At 43.3% G+C, this 19,572-nt stretch overlaps 1 protein-coding gene across 3 annotated transcripts in view; it reads left to right on the forward strand.

Moving 5' to 3' along the window:
* Positions 1-19,572, forward strand: part of LOC126210275 (endoribonuclease Dicer-like) — a 334,521-nt gene that overhangs the window by 239,444 nt on the left and 75,505 nt on the right. For all 3 annotated transcript variants that reach the window (XM_049939469.1, XM_049939471.1, XM_049939470.1), the window contains one exon: positions 6,752-6,930. In XM_049939469.1, the coding sequence (XP_049795426.1) occupies positions 6,752-6,930 (179 nt within the window). The remainder of the gene's footprint in view (positions 1-6,751; positions 6,931-19,572) is intronic.

Raw genomic sequence — 19,572 nt, forward strand, 5'->3', positions numbered from 1 at the left:
ATCCTATATGTTCCAGTAAGAAAGTATGGGTGAAATTCTTCCGTTGGCGCAGCCATTTCTCTGCCTACAGTTTTCTCTCATCTTTTTGTGGCCTCACAAGTTCTAAAACAGCCAAGGGAATTCCCAGTTCTTGCATCTTTGCATCTACATCTACATCCATACTCCGCAAGCCACCTGACGGTGTGTGGCGAAGGGTACCTTGAGTACCTCTATCGGTTCTCCCTTCTATTCCAGTCTCGTATTGTTCGTGGAAAGAAGGATTGTTGGTATGCCTCTGTGTGGGCTCTAATCTCTCTGATTTCATCCTCATGGTCTCTTCGCAAGATATTCATAGGAGGGAGCAATATACCGCTTGAATCCTTGGTGAAGGTATGTTCTCGAAACTTCAACAAAAGCCCATACCGAGCTATTGAGCGTCTCTCCTGCAGAGTCTTCCACTGGAGTTTATCTATCATCTCCGTAACGCTTTCACGATTACTAAATGATCCTGTAACGAAGCGCGCTGCTCTCCATTGGAGCTTCTCTATCTCTTCTATCAACCCTATCTGATACGGATCCCTCACTGCTGAGCAGTATTCAAGCTGTGGGCGAACAAGTGTACTGTAACCTACTTACTTTGTTTTCGGATTGCGTTTCCTTAGGATTCTTCCAATGAATCTCAGTCTGGCATCTGCTTTACCGACGATCAACTTTATATGATCGTTCCATTTTAAATCACTCCTAATGCATACTCCCAGATAATTTATGGAATTAACTGCTTCCAGTTGCTGACCTGCCATATTGTAGCTAAATGATAAGGGATCCTTCTTTCTATGTATTCACAGCACATTACACTTGTCTACATTGAGATTCAATTGCCATCCCCTGAACCATGCGTCAATTCGCTGCAGATCCTCCTGCATTTCAGTACAATTTTCCATTGTCACAATCTCTCGATATAACACAGCATCATCCGCAAAAAGCCTCAGTAAACTTCCGATGTCATCCACAAGGTCATTTATGTATATTGTGAACAGCAACGGACCTACGACACTCCCCTGCGGCACACCTGAAATCACTCTTACTTTTGAAGACTTCTCTCCATTGAGAATGACATGCTGCATTCTGTTATCTAGGAACTCTTCAATCCAATCACACAATTGGTCTGATAGTCCATATGCTCTTACTTTGTTCATTAAGCGACTGGGGGGAACTGTATCGAACGCCTTGTGGAAGTCAAGGAACACGGCATCTACCAGGGAACCCGTGTCTATGGCCCTCTGAGTCTCGTGGAGGAATAGCGCGAGCTGGGTTTCACACGATCGTCTTTTTCAAAACCCATGCTGATTCCTACAGAGTAGATTTCTAATGTCCAGAAAAGTCATTATACTCGAACATAATACGTGTTCCAAAATTCTACAACTGATAGATGTTAGTGATATAGGTCTATAGTTCTGCACATCTGTTCGACGTCCCTTCTTGAAAACGGGGATGACCTGTGCTCTTTTCCAATCCTTTGGAACGCTACGCTCTTCTAGAGACCTACGGTACACCGCTGCAAGAAGGGGGGCACATTCCTTCGTGTACTCTGTGTAAAATCGAACTGGTATCCCATCAGGTCCAGCGGCCTTTCCTCTTTTGAGCGATTTTAATTGTTTCTCTATCCCTCCGTCGTCTATTTCAATATCTACCATTTTGTCATCTGTGCAACAATCTAGAGAAGGAACTACAGTGCAGTCTTTCTCTGTGAAACAGCTTTGGAAAAGACATTTAGTATTTCAGCCTTTAGTTTGTCATCCTCTGTTTCAGTACCATTTTGGTCACAGAGAGTCTGGACATTTTGTTTTGATCCACCTACCGCTTTGACATAAGACCAAAATTTCTTAGGATTTTCTGCAAGTCAGTACATAGAGCTTTACTTTCAAATTCATTGACCGCCTCTCGCATAGCCCTCCTCACACTGCATTTCGCTTCGCGTAATATTTGTTTGTCTGCAAGGCTTTGGCTATGTTTATGTTTGCTGTGAAGTTCCCTTTGCTTCCGCAGCAGTTTTCTAACTCGGTTGTTGTACCATGGTGGCTCTTTTCCATCTCTTACGATCTAGCTTGGCACATACTCATCTAACGCATATTGTACTATGGTTTTGAACTTTGTCCGCTGATCCTGAACACCTGTCCTTGAGACAAAACTTTTGTGTTGAGCCATCAAGTACTCTGAAATCTGCTTTTTGTCACTTTTGCTAAACAGAAAAATCTTCCTACCTGTTTTAATATTTCTATTTATGGCTGAAATCATCGATGCAGATTGCTGATTCCCTGTTCTGCGTTATCTGTTTCAAATAGTTCGAGTCTGTTTGTCACCAGAAGATCTAATATGTTATCACCACGAGTCGGTTCTCTGTTTAACTGCTCAAGGTAGTTTTCAGATGAAACACATTAAAAATTTTCACTGGATTCTTTGTCCCTGCCACCCGTTATGAACTGAGTCTCCCAGTCTATATCTGGCAAATTAAAATCTCCACCCAGAACTATAACGTGGTGGGGAAATCTACTCGAAATATTTTCCAAATTATCCTTCAGGTTCTGAGCCACAACACCTGCTGAGCCAGGGGGCCTATAGAGACATCCAATTACCATGTCTGAGCCTGCTTTAACCGTGACCTTCACCCAAATTAGTTCACATTTCAGATCTCCGTCAATTTCCTTCGATACTAATGCACTTCTTATCACTATAAACACGCCTCCCCCTTCACTCTCCAGTCTGTCTCTGCGGTATACATTCCAATTCCCATTTCCCACATCTCCGCAGAATCGTCTGAGCCTCTGGTTTAAGCCTTCCACTCGGCTCCAAACCAGAGGAACGCGATCGGTTCTGGGAGCGATACTACAAATAATTAGCTCTGATTCCACCCCGCGAGCGAGGTGTTCCGCCTTCACCAACTCCGCCAACTGCCTGTTCTTGCATCTTTTTATACCGAGCAGCATCTTAAGTAAAACATCAATGACAAAGAAAAACAACTTGCAACCAGTGATAGGAACAGGGAGCCGGCTGTTGTGGCCAAGCGGTTCTAGGCGCTTCAGTCTGGAACTGCGTGACCGCTACGATCGCACGTTCGAATCCTGCCTCGGGCATGGATGTGTGTGATGTCCTTAGGTTAGTTAGGTTTAAGTAGTTCTAAGTTCTAGGGGACTGATTACCTCAGATGTTAAGTCCCATAGTGCTCAGAGCCATTTGAAGGAACAGGGAGATGCTATGGTCAGTCGGCCAATAAATTTGTGTGAAAAGCTTCAAGTTTTAGTTGTAGTTTGCCATTTACGGTTATCAGAAATTGAATTATAGGAGATTGACATCAATAGGTGTGGGAGCACGGTCCTCTAGTGATGCAAAAGAGGATAGCTATTCATTTATGTAGTTTCAGAATGATGCATATCTTTTGGAAGGAATTGTGACATAAATTTTATACTCATAAGGAAGCAAACAAATAGTAACAAGAACTTACTGCAGCACTAAAGTCCCTGGCAATAATTTTACACAAATCCTTGGCAGTGTTTGGAAATTTGGAACACACAATAGCAAACAGTTCAGTATAGGTGTATTGTCCTTGTCAACCCAGTTGAGTTGATGGAACCACAACAAAGTCAATATATGTCATACTGTAAACGGCTTGCAGTGTCTACTAACTTACTATAATGCTATTTAATGTTAAATGTACGTAATTTGTAATACCTGTGAGTATCAAGAAATGGAAAAAGTTATCTTAGTATTTTCCAAATGAGAGAAGCAGCAGAAACAGAAAATTGCTTTAGGTAAAATTTATGTAAATAGCCTTCTGGAATTACATTCTTGGAGGGGGAGGGAAGGGGAGAATGGAAAAAAAGAAAGAAAGGAGGATTGGTATGCAGTTACTTTTTGCATGTTACTTTACATTGGGATATCTATGTCCTCGAAAATTATTTAATCAATTTTACCTGAAGCAATTTTCTGTTTCTACCTGTTCTTTCATATCGGAGGATGGTTGTGTAACTGATGATCTAGTGGGGCATGTTGGCCGCAAGCAAACTGCAGTTACGCCTGAAAATATCGCCACAGTTTCTGGAATTATTCAGTGAAATCCAATGTCATCCGTCCATAGAATTGCATTTGCGACTGGTTTGAAGCGTTCCAGCACGCAGAAAATACTGAGAAAGAGCCTACACATGTTTCCATTCAAAATTCAAACGCACCAGGCCATACCCGTACGAGCTGTGCAACAGAGGGTTGCCTTTGCTAATCAGATGCTCACAATGATTGATAGTGAAGGATTTGATGTTGGGTGCATCTGATTTACAGATGATGCACACTTCCAGCTGAATGGATACGTGAATAAGCAGAACTGGCGATTTTGGGGTTCTGAAAAGCCATATTGGTGTGAAGCGAAACCCCTGTATTCTCCTAAAGTTACTGTGTGGGCTGCAGTATGCAGCAGAGGCATTATTGGCCCTTTTCTCATTCGAGAAACGGTCACTGGTGCACGTTACGTTGCAATTTTGGAACAATTTGTCGCCACACAGCAAGCGTTAGAGGATCGACCAGGTACTGAATGGTTTATGCAAGATGGAGCACGACCACATCGGACCGAACAAGTGTTTCGCTTTCTTGAGGAGTACTTCGGGAATCGAGTCATTGCTCTGGAATATCCCAAATTTACTGGTGCAGGCATGGATTGGCCTCCATAATCGCGGGATTTGACTCCCTGTGACATTTTTTTGTGGACCACAGTGAAAGACACGGTCTACCCGAAGCATCCTGCCACGCTGGACGAGCTGGAATCGGCGATCTCCGTGGCATGTGAATCCATTTCGGTTGAGACACTACAAAATGTGATGGCGAATTTCATTCTTCGTTTGCGCCACCTCTGTAGTGCGAATGGTGAACATTTTGAAAACATTGTGATGTGATTGTTTGCAAAGATTGTTTTCATAAGATTATTTCATTTATGTATGCTGATATGAGCTGTACAGCGTACAGCGCCATCTGTTAGCAGCTTTTGTAACTATTATTTCAAACTGCTGTATAAACTTCTTACAGCTTTCACAATAAACATGCCGTTTACTGCATTCCTCTATCGATCTTTGTTTTCGAGATATTTAATTTTGAAATCAGGGAGCCCTTTTCTGGACACCCTGTACTTTGAATGCAAAATGGTGGTTGGAGATAGATCCGTGGGACATTCCATTTCAGAAACTGTTAGGGAATTAAATATTCAGTGATCCACAGTGTCAAGAGTGTGCCGAGAGTACCAAATTTCAGGCGTTACCGCTCACCACAGACAACACAATGGCTGATGGCCTTCACTTAGTGACCGAGAACTGTGTCATTTGTGTAGAGTTGTCAGAGCTAACAGAGAATCAACACTGCATGAAATAACCGAAGTAATCAATGTGGGACGTACAACGAACGTATCCGTCAGGACAGTGTGGTGATAATGGGCTACGGCAGTAGACGACTGATGTGAGTGCCTTTGCTAACAGCACGACATCGCCTGCAGCTCCTCTCTGGGGTGACCGTATTGGTTTAACCCTAGATGATTGGAAAACCGTGGCCTGGTCAGATCAGACCCAACTTCAGTTGATAAGAGCTGGTAGTAGGGTTAGAGTGTGGTGCAGACCCTATGGAGCCATGGACCCAGGTTGTCAACAAGACACTGTGCAATCTGCTGGTAGCTCCATAATGGTGTGGGCTGTGTTTATATGGAATGGTCTGGGTCCTCTCATTCAACTAAGTTGTTCGTTGACTGGAAATGGTTATGTTCAGCTACTTAGAGACCATTTGCAGCCATTTATGGACTTCGTGATGAAATTTTTATGGATGACAGTGTGCCAAGTCACTGGGCCACAATCGCTCACAATCGGTTTGAAGAACATTCTGGCTAATTTGAGTGAATGATTTGGCCACCCGGCTTGTGCGACATGAATCCAGTCAAACATTTTGGGACGCAATTGATAGGTCAGTTTGTGGACAAAATTCTGCACCGGCAATATTCTTAATTATGGATGGCAATAGAGGCAACATGGCTCAGTATTTCTTCAGGGGACTTCCAACGACTAGTTGAGTCGTTGCCATGTCGAGTTGCTGCACTGTGCCTGGCAGGAGGTGGTCTGATATGATATTAGGAGGTTTCCCATGACTTTTGTCACCTCAGTGTACAAATATTGCCTTAAACAGTCCTAGATGGAATTTTTACATGTAATACCTCATTTAATATGTCTGCACTATGCTTCTTTGTATAGTCATTTCTCATGGATATTTAAAGAATGCGGAACTACCATTGTTTCATCAATAATTCTTGAATGGGGAAACTCGTCCACAGGTAGCTTCATTGTGCTTGACTACCAGTGTAACTTATTTGCAGCTTGTTTTTTTTTTTTTCTTCAGCCACTTAATCACAAGTTTATTGATGACTAATCTGGCACCAGATGGAAACTGTAGTTGTACATACATTTTCCTTGTCACAGTAAATATTTCTTCCCTCAGTCAGTAACTGTGTGGACAGCATGGAGAACTGTCTACTTGATCTGCATTGGGAAATATTGTTTCGGAAATGAGATATGGTTACCAGTTGAGTTTGCAGTATTAGTTTGTAGCAGTTACAGGGTATGATTTGTATGAGAAAGTTTCTACACATTGACTCCCTTGTGCAGTCTTTTACTTATATATCAAAGCAGAGAAGCTTTTATGTTGAGATATTTTCATATAATGGTTTTATTTATGCACATTTTTTTCTATTTTGCAGTTGTATATTGTAACAAAAGTGTGTGAGGACATGTCACCTCAAACACCATTTCCCTCTCCAGATGTCTCATCCTATGAAGATTATTTTGTTTCCAAATACAATTTGACCATTGTACAGAAAGAACAACCGCTCCTTGAAGTGAAGTCAATCCCGAAGACCTTAAACTGGCTGAGGCCGCGGTAAGTATAGCTGTTTCATAAATTATAAAAAATGTGCATGGAGAGTGGGTGCCTTCATATAAAAAACTTGGGAACTTATATTTTGTCTCCCTCCCTACTCCCCCCCCCCCTTTCTTTTACTTTCTGTTAACTCAAATATCATTGTAGAAATTGAATTCTTCATGCTTGCCTTAGGCCCTTGCTTGTTATGACTCAAAGTGGTGGGATCATATGGCCCCAGATGGCTCTTGCATGCACTTCAGTGAATATTGCAACCACACAACTTTTTTCTTTGCTGTTTTTTCCTTTGTCTGTTGTCCCTCTTGTGTGATATGTGAGGGGTAGTTTTAAAGTTTTGAGACTGACCTCGAAAAATTAAACTATGATCACAAAACTTTAACATGGCACATTTTTCCCAACAATGGATCATTTCTTTTATTGAAAACCAGTTTATTTGCCAAGATTGCTATGTTAACATAATTACTGGATTACTAGTTTTGACAGTATTGCCATCCTGAGACCAATAAAATCTGGCAGTGGTAGTTACATCACATAATGCTACAAAGCAGCCAGATGTGGCAGCCAACACGGCTTTATACCGCGAAGCATCAAGATGTGGTATGTCTCTCTCATTCATGCCATGCATACTCAGAAGTTGCACACACTTTATGATAGAACATCTGGTATGTAGTAGTAATGCCTCACCTTTTTTATACATATTGTATAGTCGTCATGTGGCAGAGTGCTGAGGTAATACCACTGCCCACTTGTATAGATCTGAGGACGGCAATACATTTCTTGTCAGAAATTTCATTACTATGCTCTCATGTCAGTTTGTCGCTTACAACCATAAACTGTTAGCACTGCATAGCGGCAGTCAGCAGCTCGTGGTCTTGTGCTGAATGTTGCCATCTCTTGGTCTCAGTGGCCGAGATTCAATTCCTGGCTGGGTCAAGGATTTTCTTTGCTCTGGACTGTGTGTTTGTTAGGGGGGGGAGGGAGGGAGGGGGGGGGGAGTGAGTCCTCCCCATGATCGACACGCAAGTCGCTGAAGTGGTGTCAAATAAAAACATTTGTACACACCAGCTGATCATTTGTACACACCAGCTGATCAAAACTGCCATACACACATTTCACTTTGCTACACCGTGACAGACCAAAAACACAGTCTGCTTCACTTTGATAGATGGTGGTCAGGTCTTCCTTCACCTTTTATGGTGCTGGTGAATCTGAGATATTGGATTAATATATTTAAAAACAAAGATGATGTGACTTACCATACGAAAGCGCTGGCAGGTCGATAGAAATACAAACAGACACATACATACACACAAAAGTCAAGCTTTCGCAACAAACTGTTGCCTCATCAGGAAAGAGGGAAGGAGAGGGAAAGACGAAAGGAAGTGGGTTTTAAGGGAGAGGGTAAGGAGTCATTCCAATCCCGGGAGCGGAAAGACTTACCTTAGGGGGAAAAAAGGACGGGTATACACTCGCACACACACACATATCTATCCACACATATACAGACACAAGCAGACATAAGATAGACTTTAGTCATCAGTTGTATATTCTCCTTCACTATTTAAACATTCCACCAACGTTGGAGTAACTTTTCAATTCCATGACTAGAAATTGTGTGGATTTTAAACGAAGAACTAGTCGAACCATGTTCAGAGCGCATTTTCATCTGGAAAGGAAGTTCCATGAAGGTTGTTCATTAGAGTGTGGAAAAGGTGAAAACCTTGTCATTCCTGTACTGTTTTCTTTTTTTTTGCACCCCCCCCCCCCCCCCAGTCTATCAGCATGCAGGCGGACATTACCTTGAAGTAGCCTCACTTAATGCAGCCTTCCTGGCCAGAAACAATTCATAGTACACTACACCATCACTGTTCCCCCAGGGACATAACATTATCTTTAGTGGATGCGTGCAGGTCTTTGCATGGGAAGTTGCTGCTTTGTTTGGACTCAAACATTCCTTTCTTCTCCTTACATTAGCATAAGGACACTATTTCTTGTCACAAGCAGCGATACAGGGTAGGAATGGCCAGGTTTGTTCACGGACCAATTGATGACAAGCAAGTAGAGTTGCATATATGCCCACCCACTGAGTTTTGTAATTTTGGCTTAGAACATGTGATACCCATACACCCGATTTTAGAACTGTCCCCATTGCATGCAGATGATGATGGTATAATGATCACAGTTCATTATGTTTGCAACTTCTCGAGTACACTGATGTGGACCATTGAGGATTAATGCAGTAAAACGATCTTCATCAAACCCGAAGGCCTTTCTGAAAGTAGAGAGTCACTAATGTAAAAACAGCCCTCCCTAAAACGGGAAAACCATTTTCTTGCTGTGCTCTGGCACAGGTATTTCAACCCTACTTCACAGCTGTCACCCTTCTGTCAAATTCAGAGAGAAGAGTATGTCGAAAATGTTCCAACTTCTCCTCCTGGCACTCCATTTGTTAGTGTCTACAGCTCCACTCACTACCTCCAAATGACAGAACGACAGTATGTAAACTCAAACAGTAGTGAGGAACTACAAATGACAATCTTTAAATAATTAAACCCACAGCAACTGGCATGCCAACATGCAAAACAAAAATGCTACAAACTTATGCACCAGTCTAATATTTCCACCACTTGCTGCGCTCCTTTATCTTGGAATCACAGTGGTGCACATACCACTCATCTATGGTACTTCAGTGGCTAAGGAACTCGTCTGGATTAGCCTGACATCTGTGACATTCTGTTGCTGCCTCACATTGGTGGGCTTTTTGAACAGGGGAGAATAGCAAAAGGAACCAGTGGGCAGTGACCCTTTTCGAGTGCGAAATGTCGTGCGTAACATTGAAAACTGCTCATTGGCTGGTTTTCAGTTTTTCCTGTACTGCCTCGATTGTGGTTCACTCGTCTTTGGGCACCAGGGCCGTTGCTTCTTTTGCGACTCCCAGTTCTTCACACAGAGGGTCTATCAGTTCATTCTTCGTCATTCACAATTCTTAGACCGCACCAGAAGCTTCTGCACCATCTAACCTCTGTGCCATATGCCAGTGCTTTGTTGCTTAACAATTCCAGCTACTCACTACTGAAGTGTTGTACATCTTCAGCCAGTTATTGTTGCCAAGATAGGCGCAAAGCCCACACCCACCACAGTAGAACAAGTTTATATGCCAACTAACTTTGCAGGTGATGAAGAGATCCGAGAAATATATGATGAGATAAAAAAAATTATGCAAATGGTTAAGGGAGATGAACATTTAATAGTCACAGGGGACTGGAATTTAGTATTGGTGGGAAGTGTGGGGAAATAAAAATCGTAGAGGAAGACCAGGAGATGAATAAATACAGCAAGCAGATTCAGAATAATGTAAGTTTCAATACTTATTCAGAGGTGAAAAGGCAAGCACAGGAAAGAGTAGCATGGAGAGCTGCATCAAACCAGTCTTCGGACTGAAGACCACAAAACAACAACAGGTTTTAAGGACTTTTGTTATTATGCTTCATTGTCTGTACAGTCAGCTGTGGTATACCTTGATATACAGTACATGTATACTTCTTTTTATTGTCTAAATAAAATAACTTCTCAAAAGGAATGGTTGTTTGGCAATTTTCCTTGGTAAATATTTGACTGGCTGCTGTCTCATATCCACATTGGATCTACATCTACATCTATACTCCGCGAGCCACCTTACGGTGTGTGGCGGAGGGTACTTATTGTACCACTATCTGATCCCCCCTTCCCTGTTCCATTCACGATCAACAGAGATGTTTCACTGTTGTGTTTACATGTTAAGGACTGAAGCAGTTTTGATACACTGGTCAAATATTGCATCTGGAAATCAGCTGTTCCAGTTTACGATGTAATCAGCACAATGGTTGATTTCCTTCAATTAATTTTAGTTGTAGACAGCTTTGCACTCAGTCTAACATTTCTGCTTTTCTTTCAGTCTACAAAACGTCATTCTGTCCTTAATAGCTGAAATTTTTTAGCAACAAGATAAAGATGTAACATGACAACCCAAGCATGTTTCAAAAATGGTTGTGCATTTATGTGCAAACAAAAATTGGTTTTGAAAATTGAAACCTGGCAGCTAAAACCGCATTACCAAAATCAATATTGGAGGGTTACATGACCAACCAGAATCGGAATTTGGAAATTGATTTACGAAATCCAATTTTGGAAGCCCCCATGTAAAGAGAGCAAAGGTAGAAATTGTAATGTAATTTTGGGTGGGGGATGTTTTGAACTGTGGTTGCATCAGATATCTGTCAAGATCGGGCTCGAGTTACCTCCTTTATGACTCTGCCAACCTATGCAAGCAGCTGCGCGGTATCTGTTAGCGAATACTTTGTGTTGTGCAGTGTTCATTATTTTCTTTTATTTTGAAATGAGTGGAAAAGACAAATCCTGCCATCACATGGTATGACACTTGCAACCAACTTCTTCCATTATTTGCTGTACATATTCCAATATCTGTCTCCCTCTACAGTTTTTACCTCTATAGCTCCCTCTAGTCGCATGGAAGTTATTCCTCAACATGTTAATAAGTGTCCTATCATCTCATCCCTTCTTCTTGTCAGTGGTTTTCATGCATTCCTTTGCTCGCCAATCTTGCTGAGAATCTCCTCTTTATTTACCTTACCAGTCCAACTAATTTTCTTCTGTAGCACCACATCTCAAATTGTTTGATTCTCTTCTGTTCTAGTTTTTCCATAGTCCATGTTTCACTACAATGCAATGCTGTGCTCCAGTTGTACGTTCTCTGAAATTTCTTCCAGAAATTAAGACTTCGTTTGATACTAGTAGACTTCTCGTGGGGGGGGCTATCAATATATTTCGACTACGCCGAAAGTCTTCCCCTGACATGCAAATAAAGTTATTTTCGGCTCCACTTCTACACTGAGTACTTTGTTGATTCTATGTGTACTGGTGTTAAGCATGGGTAAGAAGGCTATGAATGGCCATGAAATGTCACATTGATATTCTGGAGGTTTTTAAATTATTAAATGGAATGGGAAAAATACACTCCTGGAAATGGAAAAAAGAACACATTGACACCGGTGTGTCAGACCCACCATACTTGCTCCGGACACTGCGAGAGGGCTGTACAAGCAATGATCACACGCACGGCACAGCGGACACACCAGGAACCGCGGTGTTGGCCATCGAATGGCGCTAGCTGCGCAGCATTTGTGCACCGCCGCCGTCAGTGTCAGCCAGTTTGCCGTGGCATACGGAGCTCCATCGCAGTCTTTAACACTGGTAGCATGCCGCGACAGCGTGGACGTGAACCGTATGTGCAGTTGACGGACTTTGAGCGAGGGCGTATAGTGGGCATGCGGGAGGCCGGGTGGACGTACCGCCGAATTGCTCAACACGTGGGGCGTGAGGTCTCCACAGTACATCGATGTTGTCGACAGTGGTCGGCGGAAGGTGCACGTGCCCGTCGACCTGGGACCGGACCGCAGCGACGCACGGATGCACGCCAAGGCCGTAGGATCCTACGCAGTGCCGTAGGGGACCGCACCGCCACTTCCCAGCAAATTAGGGACACTGTTGCTCCTGGGGTATCTGGGAGGACCATTCGCAACCGTCTCCATGAAGCTGGGCTACGGTCCCGCACACCGTTAGGCCGTCTTCTGCTCACGCCCCAACATCGTGCAGCCCGCCTCCAGTGGTGTCGCGACAGGCGTGAATGGAGGGACGAATGGAGACGTGTCGTCTTCAGCGATGAGAGTCGCTTCTGCCTTGGTGCCAATGATGGTCGTATGCATGTTTGGCGCCGTGCAGGTGAGCGCCACAATCAGGACTGCATACGACCGAGGCACACAGGGCCAACACCCGGCATCATGGTGTGGGGAGCGATCTCCTACACTGGCCGTACACCACTGGTGATCGTCGAGGGGACACTGAATAGTGCACGGTACATCCAAACCGTCATCGAACCCATCGTTCTACCATTCCTAGACCGGCAAGGGAACTTGCTGTTCCAACAGGACAATGCACGTCCGCATGTATCCCGTGCCACCCAACGTGCTCTAGAAGGTGTAAGTCAACTACCCTGGCCAGCAAGATCTCCGGATCTGTCCCCCATTGAGCATGTTTGGGACTGGATGAAGCGTCGTCTCACGCGGTCTGCACGTCCAGCACGAACGCTGGTCCAACTGAGGCGCCAGGTGGAAATGGCATGGCAAGCCGTTCCACAGGACTACATCCAGCATCTCTACGATCGTCTCCATGGGAGAATAGCAGCCTGCATTGCTGCGAAAGGTGGATATACACTGTACTAGTGCCGACATTGTGCATGCTCTGTTGCCTGTGTCTATGTGCCTGTGGTTCTGTCAGTGTGATCATGTGATGTATCTGACCCCAGGAATGTTTCAATAAAGTTTCCCCTTCCTGGGACAATGAATTCACGGTGTTCTTATTTCAATTTCCAGGAGTGTATAATGTCAGAAAACGCCTTGTGGCAGAGACATACTCTGTTGACCGGTGGGAAAACAATCATTTGTTTGAAGCTTTAATTGAGCCAAAAGATGAAAACAAAGAAGTGCCATTTCAGAAAAGAACTATTGAAGTTTTTTTCAAAAGTAAACGTTCCAGTCAACAAGCTCCCTAATCACCACTTATTATTTTAAACAATCCATTTCAACACACTAAGGCTTTGTCTTTCAGGCATGTAAATCTTTAAAATTGTGCAGCTAATCATGTGAGGTGGGGGGGGGGGGAGTTTCACCAGAACCAGATGCAGTATTCTCAGATCCATGAGTAACATAACAAATCTGTGGCAGACTTGCTGGCCAGTTGATGTGGGTAGTATTGTTGAAACTCTCCTAGCCTAGAGAGGGTTAGGAACTGTTAGAGAGCAAGGTACTGTGTCACTTTCACATTTCTGTATGTCTGTCAGCAGTTCTACGCATTCCACTACACGAATGTGGTAGTGGCCCATATTTATGTCTTGAATTTGTTAATTGACTTTTTTCTTCGCCACGTAAAAATGTTGTAGACAAGATAGTATTGGGAAATCGTTGGGGACTACTGTCACTGTTCATACATTGATAATAAAGCAGTAGCCAAATATAGTATAACAATTTTCGTAAGACTTTGAGGTCCAGCCACTTAGAAAAATATCTAGCCCAGAAAACCAGCAATTTATGCCATTATTTAAGATGTTACTCGCACATCTTTGAGATATTTTAAAGGACAACATACACTAAAAAAGACCAAAGTAATAACATAAAGTGTGACTGCTTCAGAGGAAAACTGTGCAAGATGAGTTCTTAAGTAATTTCATATGTAATTGGCTTTTCTGTGAAAAAGCCTGAAACACTCTAGCATGCAGAGAAATGCTGCAATTGTAGTAGTGCCAGCTTTTCTTGCTTGATTGGACAGTAGATTGTTTCATCTTCTCCGAACAAATCTTGCAAACCGATGTTGGATGCTGCTTGGTTTCAGTTGCTGGAATTCTGTCAGGGAAGTGTCACCATGTGAGCCAATTGCTGATATTGCCCCTAGGAACAGTTCCTTTTCTTGAGCCAGTGTTGCTGTGTGCTGCAAGAGCCCTTCAACAAATTATTCACACTGTTCCTACTTCTATATTTCTCCCTCCAATCCAGAATCATTCAGTTCTTCCTTTAGAGTTTCCAAAATTTCTTACTCAACAAATGTGACATATTTGTAGCCAAATTACAAAAAAAAAATCAAAAACTAATGCACTCATGCATGAATTTTCTGCCATCACAGGCAAATAATGGCGTTGTTAGTCATAACAGTAGCTTTTATGTTTGCTATTGCTTCTGTCATAGTAATTTTATAATCAGGCAACAGTGGGTAGAACTGTAAAAGACATCCGTACATTGTTCTCATACGAAACCAGTTAAGTTTTCAAGTGAGGTGGCTCACATATTGTGAAACATGGTAGCCCAGGTAGTTTTTTTGAATGCATTTTGTGGCCCAAATTGCACTCTGGTTAGCTGGTATCAAAGTCAAGGATATAAAACAACACTCTTTAATTATATAATGGATTGTTTGATCAGAAGTTATATTGCTACATTAAAAAAGTGGATGTTTGTGTGTGGAAGGCACGAGGTTGCATTCTTATCAAAGTTTCTGACAGAGTTTATTTTGCATCAGTTTTCTTTTCTTGTTAATGTGTGCCTTGGTGTCTAAATTGGCTTCAACATTGGCTTACTTATTAATTTTTCTATGGCCAAAAGTACTCTATTCTTGTATTTGATTGAGGCTGTAGAAACATAAATGTATGAATATTGATACTTCCATAAATATGTTTTAGTGTGAAATTTCCAGTATCCTTAGTCTGTTCCAGCAAATCTTCAATCTCACTAGTATTCTCCCTTCATTTTTGTGTTTGTAGTACAAGCAGTAGTATTCCCTAATTCTGTGCCACAACGAGTACATTACTTGTGACACAGAACTTCATCCGTAGAATGTTAAGGTGATTTTGAGTCTTGGATTTCACTTATCTCTAAGTTATCTGCCTAGTAAATTGATGCAAAAGGCCACATAAACCTTGACTATGTAGGATTCCCACACTGTCAGTTGTATTCTTCCGAAATCATCATCATCATCATCATCATCTCCCATTGGCACTACACCCCAGGATGGGACATGACCTCCTCAATAATTTTCCGCCATCCTCTCTGGAATTCATTGTAGACCTCCAGGTACGGCAACTAACTTGGGGCGCGTCTTCTTCAACTCCATCTCAACCCTGGTCATCCTCTTGCTCTTCTTCCTCCAGGTCCACTGCAGCAGGCTGTCCTCGCAGGATCTGTCTCATCGAGTTGTATTACATTTCCAGCCCTTCTCAACGTACACAACTTTATGAGCTTGACCTCCTTATAGCAGTCGTGAAGCTCATCATTCCTTTGCCTTCTACAACTCCGATTTTCATGTACAGGTCCAAAGATTCTCCTCAGTATGTGTCTTTCATATGATCTCTGTCTGCTTTCACCCTGCTTTGCAATCATCTCATGTTTCTGAGCCATATGTAAGTACTGGATGTATCAGCGTTTTATGGAATCGGCACTTAGTCTCTCTTGGATGTAAAATGTCACAGCATTCCAAAATAACATTGATTAGAAGCACTTATGTGGGCCATAATTTCAGTCAGATTGCTGCCATTTGCTTCTGTCTTCGACCCAGATAAATGAAACATTCCACTCACACCAAAGTCATTCTATCAAGGGCTACTGTTGGCTGTAAGGGTTCATTTGTACCATTATACATATAATTGCTCTTTCCTCCATTAATTTTCAATTACATCTCCTCTGCACTCATATCTCCTCTGCACTCAGTTTTAGAGGTGAGAATGCACTTTGTAGATCTCTAAATGTTATACTCGTTAGGTCCAACACATCTGCATATCCCAACAGTTGTACGAGCTTATAGTACATAGTACCTCTTGTCTGGATGTGCAATTTACGCACAACAATTTTGAGTGCCAAATTGAAGAGTAGGTACGAAAGTCCCCTTGCCTTAGCCCAGTTCGTGTGGGAAACTGGGGTGATAGCCTAGACTGCACTCACAAGGTACACTGGGGATGCCTTGAGGTTACCTCCAACTTTCCGTGCATCCAAAATTCCCACATTGTCTCATAAAGCTTAGCCCAATTTATTGTGTAATATGCAGAGTTGAAATCAATGAAAAGGTTGTGCACACTAACATTAAATTTGTTGCTCTTTTCTACTATTTGCTGGAGAGTAAATATCAGGTTCAAACTTTCCTGATCTGAATCCCTATTGATAACTTCCAATAATGTTTTCTGCTACGAGTGAGGGAGTGTGCTCCCTGCCGCCGTTGGATAAGCAGCTGCCAGCAGAAAGTCGTATACTCCTAGCTCACTTATTTGTTACATAGTTTAATTCCTAATTTCTTTGCGTGTTTTTGGTACTTGCATTGTTTAATTCATAAATTTCGGGCGTATTATAGTATTTGAGAGTTGTAGCATCGCGTTTTAGTACCTGAATAGTGTAAAATCGCGTAGTCTCCTTCCGCCGCCGAGCAGTGTGTCAGCAGTGCGCAAGTAGCAGCATTACTGCAATTACTAGGCAATCTTGTATTTTAATAACCGTTTAAATTTTGTCGATTTGTTTGCGCTCTCTGTAGATTAGTTCAGACGTTTTTTGCACAACAGTTTTGTTTGGATGCAGGCTGAGTTGGCATCCCTTCACTCCCAGCTTCAGGCAGTGTTGGCTTCGGTCACACAGCTTGAGGCTGTTGCCAATGAGCATCACTGTGGGGGTCCGGATGGGGGTTTGTCGGGGACGGCCAGCTCGTCCCACGCATCCCCCGATCAGACTAAGACTGTGGCTGCCCGGGATACTGCCCACATTGAGGCTGATCCCTCACCTGTGGTAGAGTGGGAGGTCGTCTCGAGGTGTGACAGGGGGCGAAAGACATTCCGGAGGGCTGAACGGAAGGCCTCTCCAGTTTGTCTGACGAACCGGTTTCAGGCTCTGTCTCAGGCTGATACTGATCTTCGGCCGGACATGGCTGCTTGTCCTGTTCCAGAGGTTGCCCCTCAGTCTGCAAGATCTGGGCCGTCGCAGAGGGTGGGCTTACTGGTAGTTGGGAGCTCCAACGTCAGGCGCGTAATGGGGCTCCTTAGGGATATGGCAGCAAGAGAGGGGAAGAAAACCAATGTGCACTCCGTGAGCATACCGGGGGGAGTCATTCCAGATGTGGAAAGGGTCCTTCCGGATGCCATGAAGTGTACTGGGGGGGGACCCATCAGCAGGTGGTCGCTCATGTCGGCACCAATGATGTGTGTCGCTATGGATCGGAGGAAATCCTCTCTGGCTTCCGGCAGCTATCTGATTTGGTGAAGACTGCCAGTCTCGCTAGCGGGATGAAAGCAGAGCTCACCATCTGCAGCATCGTCGACAGGACTGACTGCGGACCTTTGGTACAGAGCCGAGTGGAGGGTCTGAATCAGAGGCTGAGACGGTTCTGCGACCGTGTGGGCTGCAGATTGCTTGACTTGCGCCATAGGGTGGTGGGGTTTCGGGTTCCGCTGGATATAAGTCAGGAGTCCACTACACGCAGCAAGTGGCTACACAGGTAGCAGGGGTTGTGTGGCGTGGACTGGGCGGATTTTTTAGGTTAGATGGCCTCGGGCAAGTACAGAAAGGGCAACAGCCTCAAAGGGTGCGGGGCAAAGTCAGGACATGCGGGGACCAAGCAGCAATCGGTACTGTAATTGTAAACTGTCGAAGCTGCATCGGTAAAGTACTGGAACTTCAAGCGCTGATAGAAAGCACCGAAGCTGAAATCGTTATAGGTACAGAAAGCTGGCTGAAGCCAGAGATAAACTCTGCCGAAATTTTTACAAAGGCGCAGACGGTGTTTAGAAAGGACAGATTGCATGCAACCGGTGGTGGCGTGTTTGTTGCTGTTAGTAGTAGTTTATCCTGTAGTGAAGTAGAAGTGGATAGTTCCTGTGAATTATTATGGGTGGAGGTTACACTCAACAACCGAGCTAGGTTAATAATTGGCTTCTTTTACCGACCTCCTGACTCAGCAGCATTAGTGGCAGAACAACTGAGTGAAAATTTGGAATACATTTCACATAAATTTTCTCAGCATGTTATAGTCTTAGGTGGAGATTTCAATTTACCAGATATAGACTGGGACACTCAGATGTTTAGGACGGGTGGTAGGGACAGAGTATCAAGTGACATTATACTGAGTGCACTATCCGAAAATTACCTCGAGCGATTAAACAGAGAACCGACTCGTGGAGATAACATCTTGGACCTACTGATAACAAACAGACCCGAACTTTTCGACTCTGTAAGTGCAGAACAGGGAATCAGTGATCATAAGGCCGTTGCAGCATCCCTGAATATGGAAGTTAATAGGAATATAAAAAAAGGGAGGAAGGTTTATCTGTTTAGCAAGAGTAATAGAAGGCAGATTTCAGACTACCTAACAGATCAAAACGAAAATTTCTGTTCTGACACTGACAACGTTGAATGTTTATGGAAAAAGTTCAAGGCAATCGTGAAATGCGTTTTAGACAGGTACGTGCCAAGTAAAACTGTGAGGGACGGGAAAAACCCACCGTGGTACAACAACAAAGTTAGGAAACTACTGCGAAAGCAAAGAGAGCTTCACTCCAAGTTTAAACGCAGCGAAAACCTCTCAGACAAACAGAAGCTAAACGATGTCAAAGTTAGCGTAAGGAGGGCTATGCGTGAAGCGTTCAGTGAAATCAGAAGTAAAATTCTATGTACCGACTTGACAGAAAATCCTAGGAAGTTCTGGTCTTACGTTAAATCAGTAAGTGGCTCGAAACAGCATATTCAGACACTCCGGGATGATGATGGCATTGAAACAGAGGATGACACGCGTAAAGCTAAAATACTAAACACCTTTTTCCAAAGCTGTTTCACAGAGGAAGACCGCACTGCAGTTCCTTCTCTAAATCCTTGCACAAACGAAAAAATGGCTGACATCAAAATAACTGTCCAAGGAATAGAAAAGCAACTGGAATCACTCAACAGAGGAAAGTCCACTGGACCTGACGGGATACCAATTCGATTCTACACAGAGTACGCGAAAGAACTTGCCCCCCTTCTAACAGCCGTGTACCGCAAGTCTCTAGAGGAACGGAAGGTTCCAAATGATTGG

The sequence above is a fragment of the Schistocerca nitens genome, chromosome 10 (assembly GCF_023898315.1).
Source record: "Schistocerca nitens isolate TAMUIC-IGC-003100 chromosome 10, iqSchNite1.1, whole genome shotgun sequence".
NCBI classification, from domain to species: Eukaryota; Metazoa; Arthropoda; class Insecta; order Orthoptera; family Acrididae; genus Schistocerca; species Schistocerca nitens.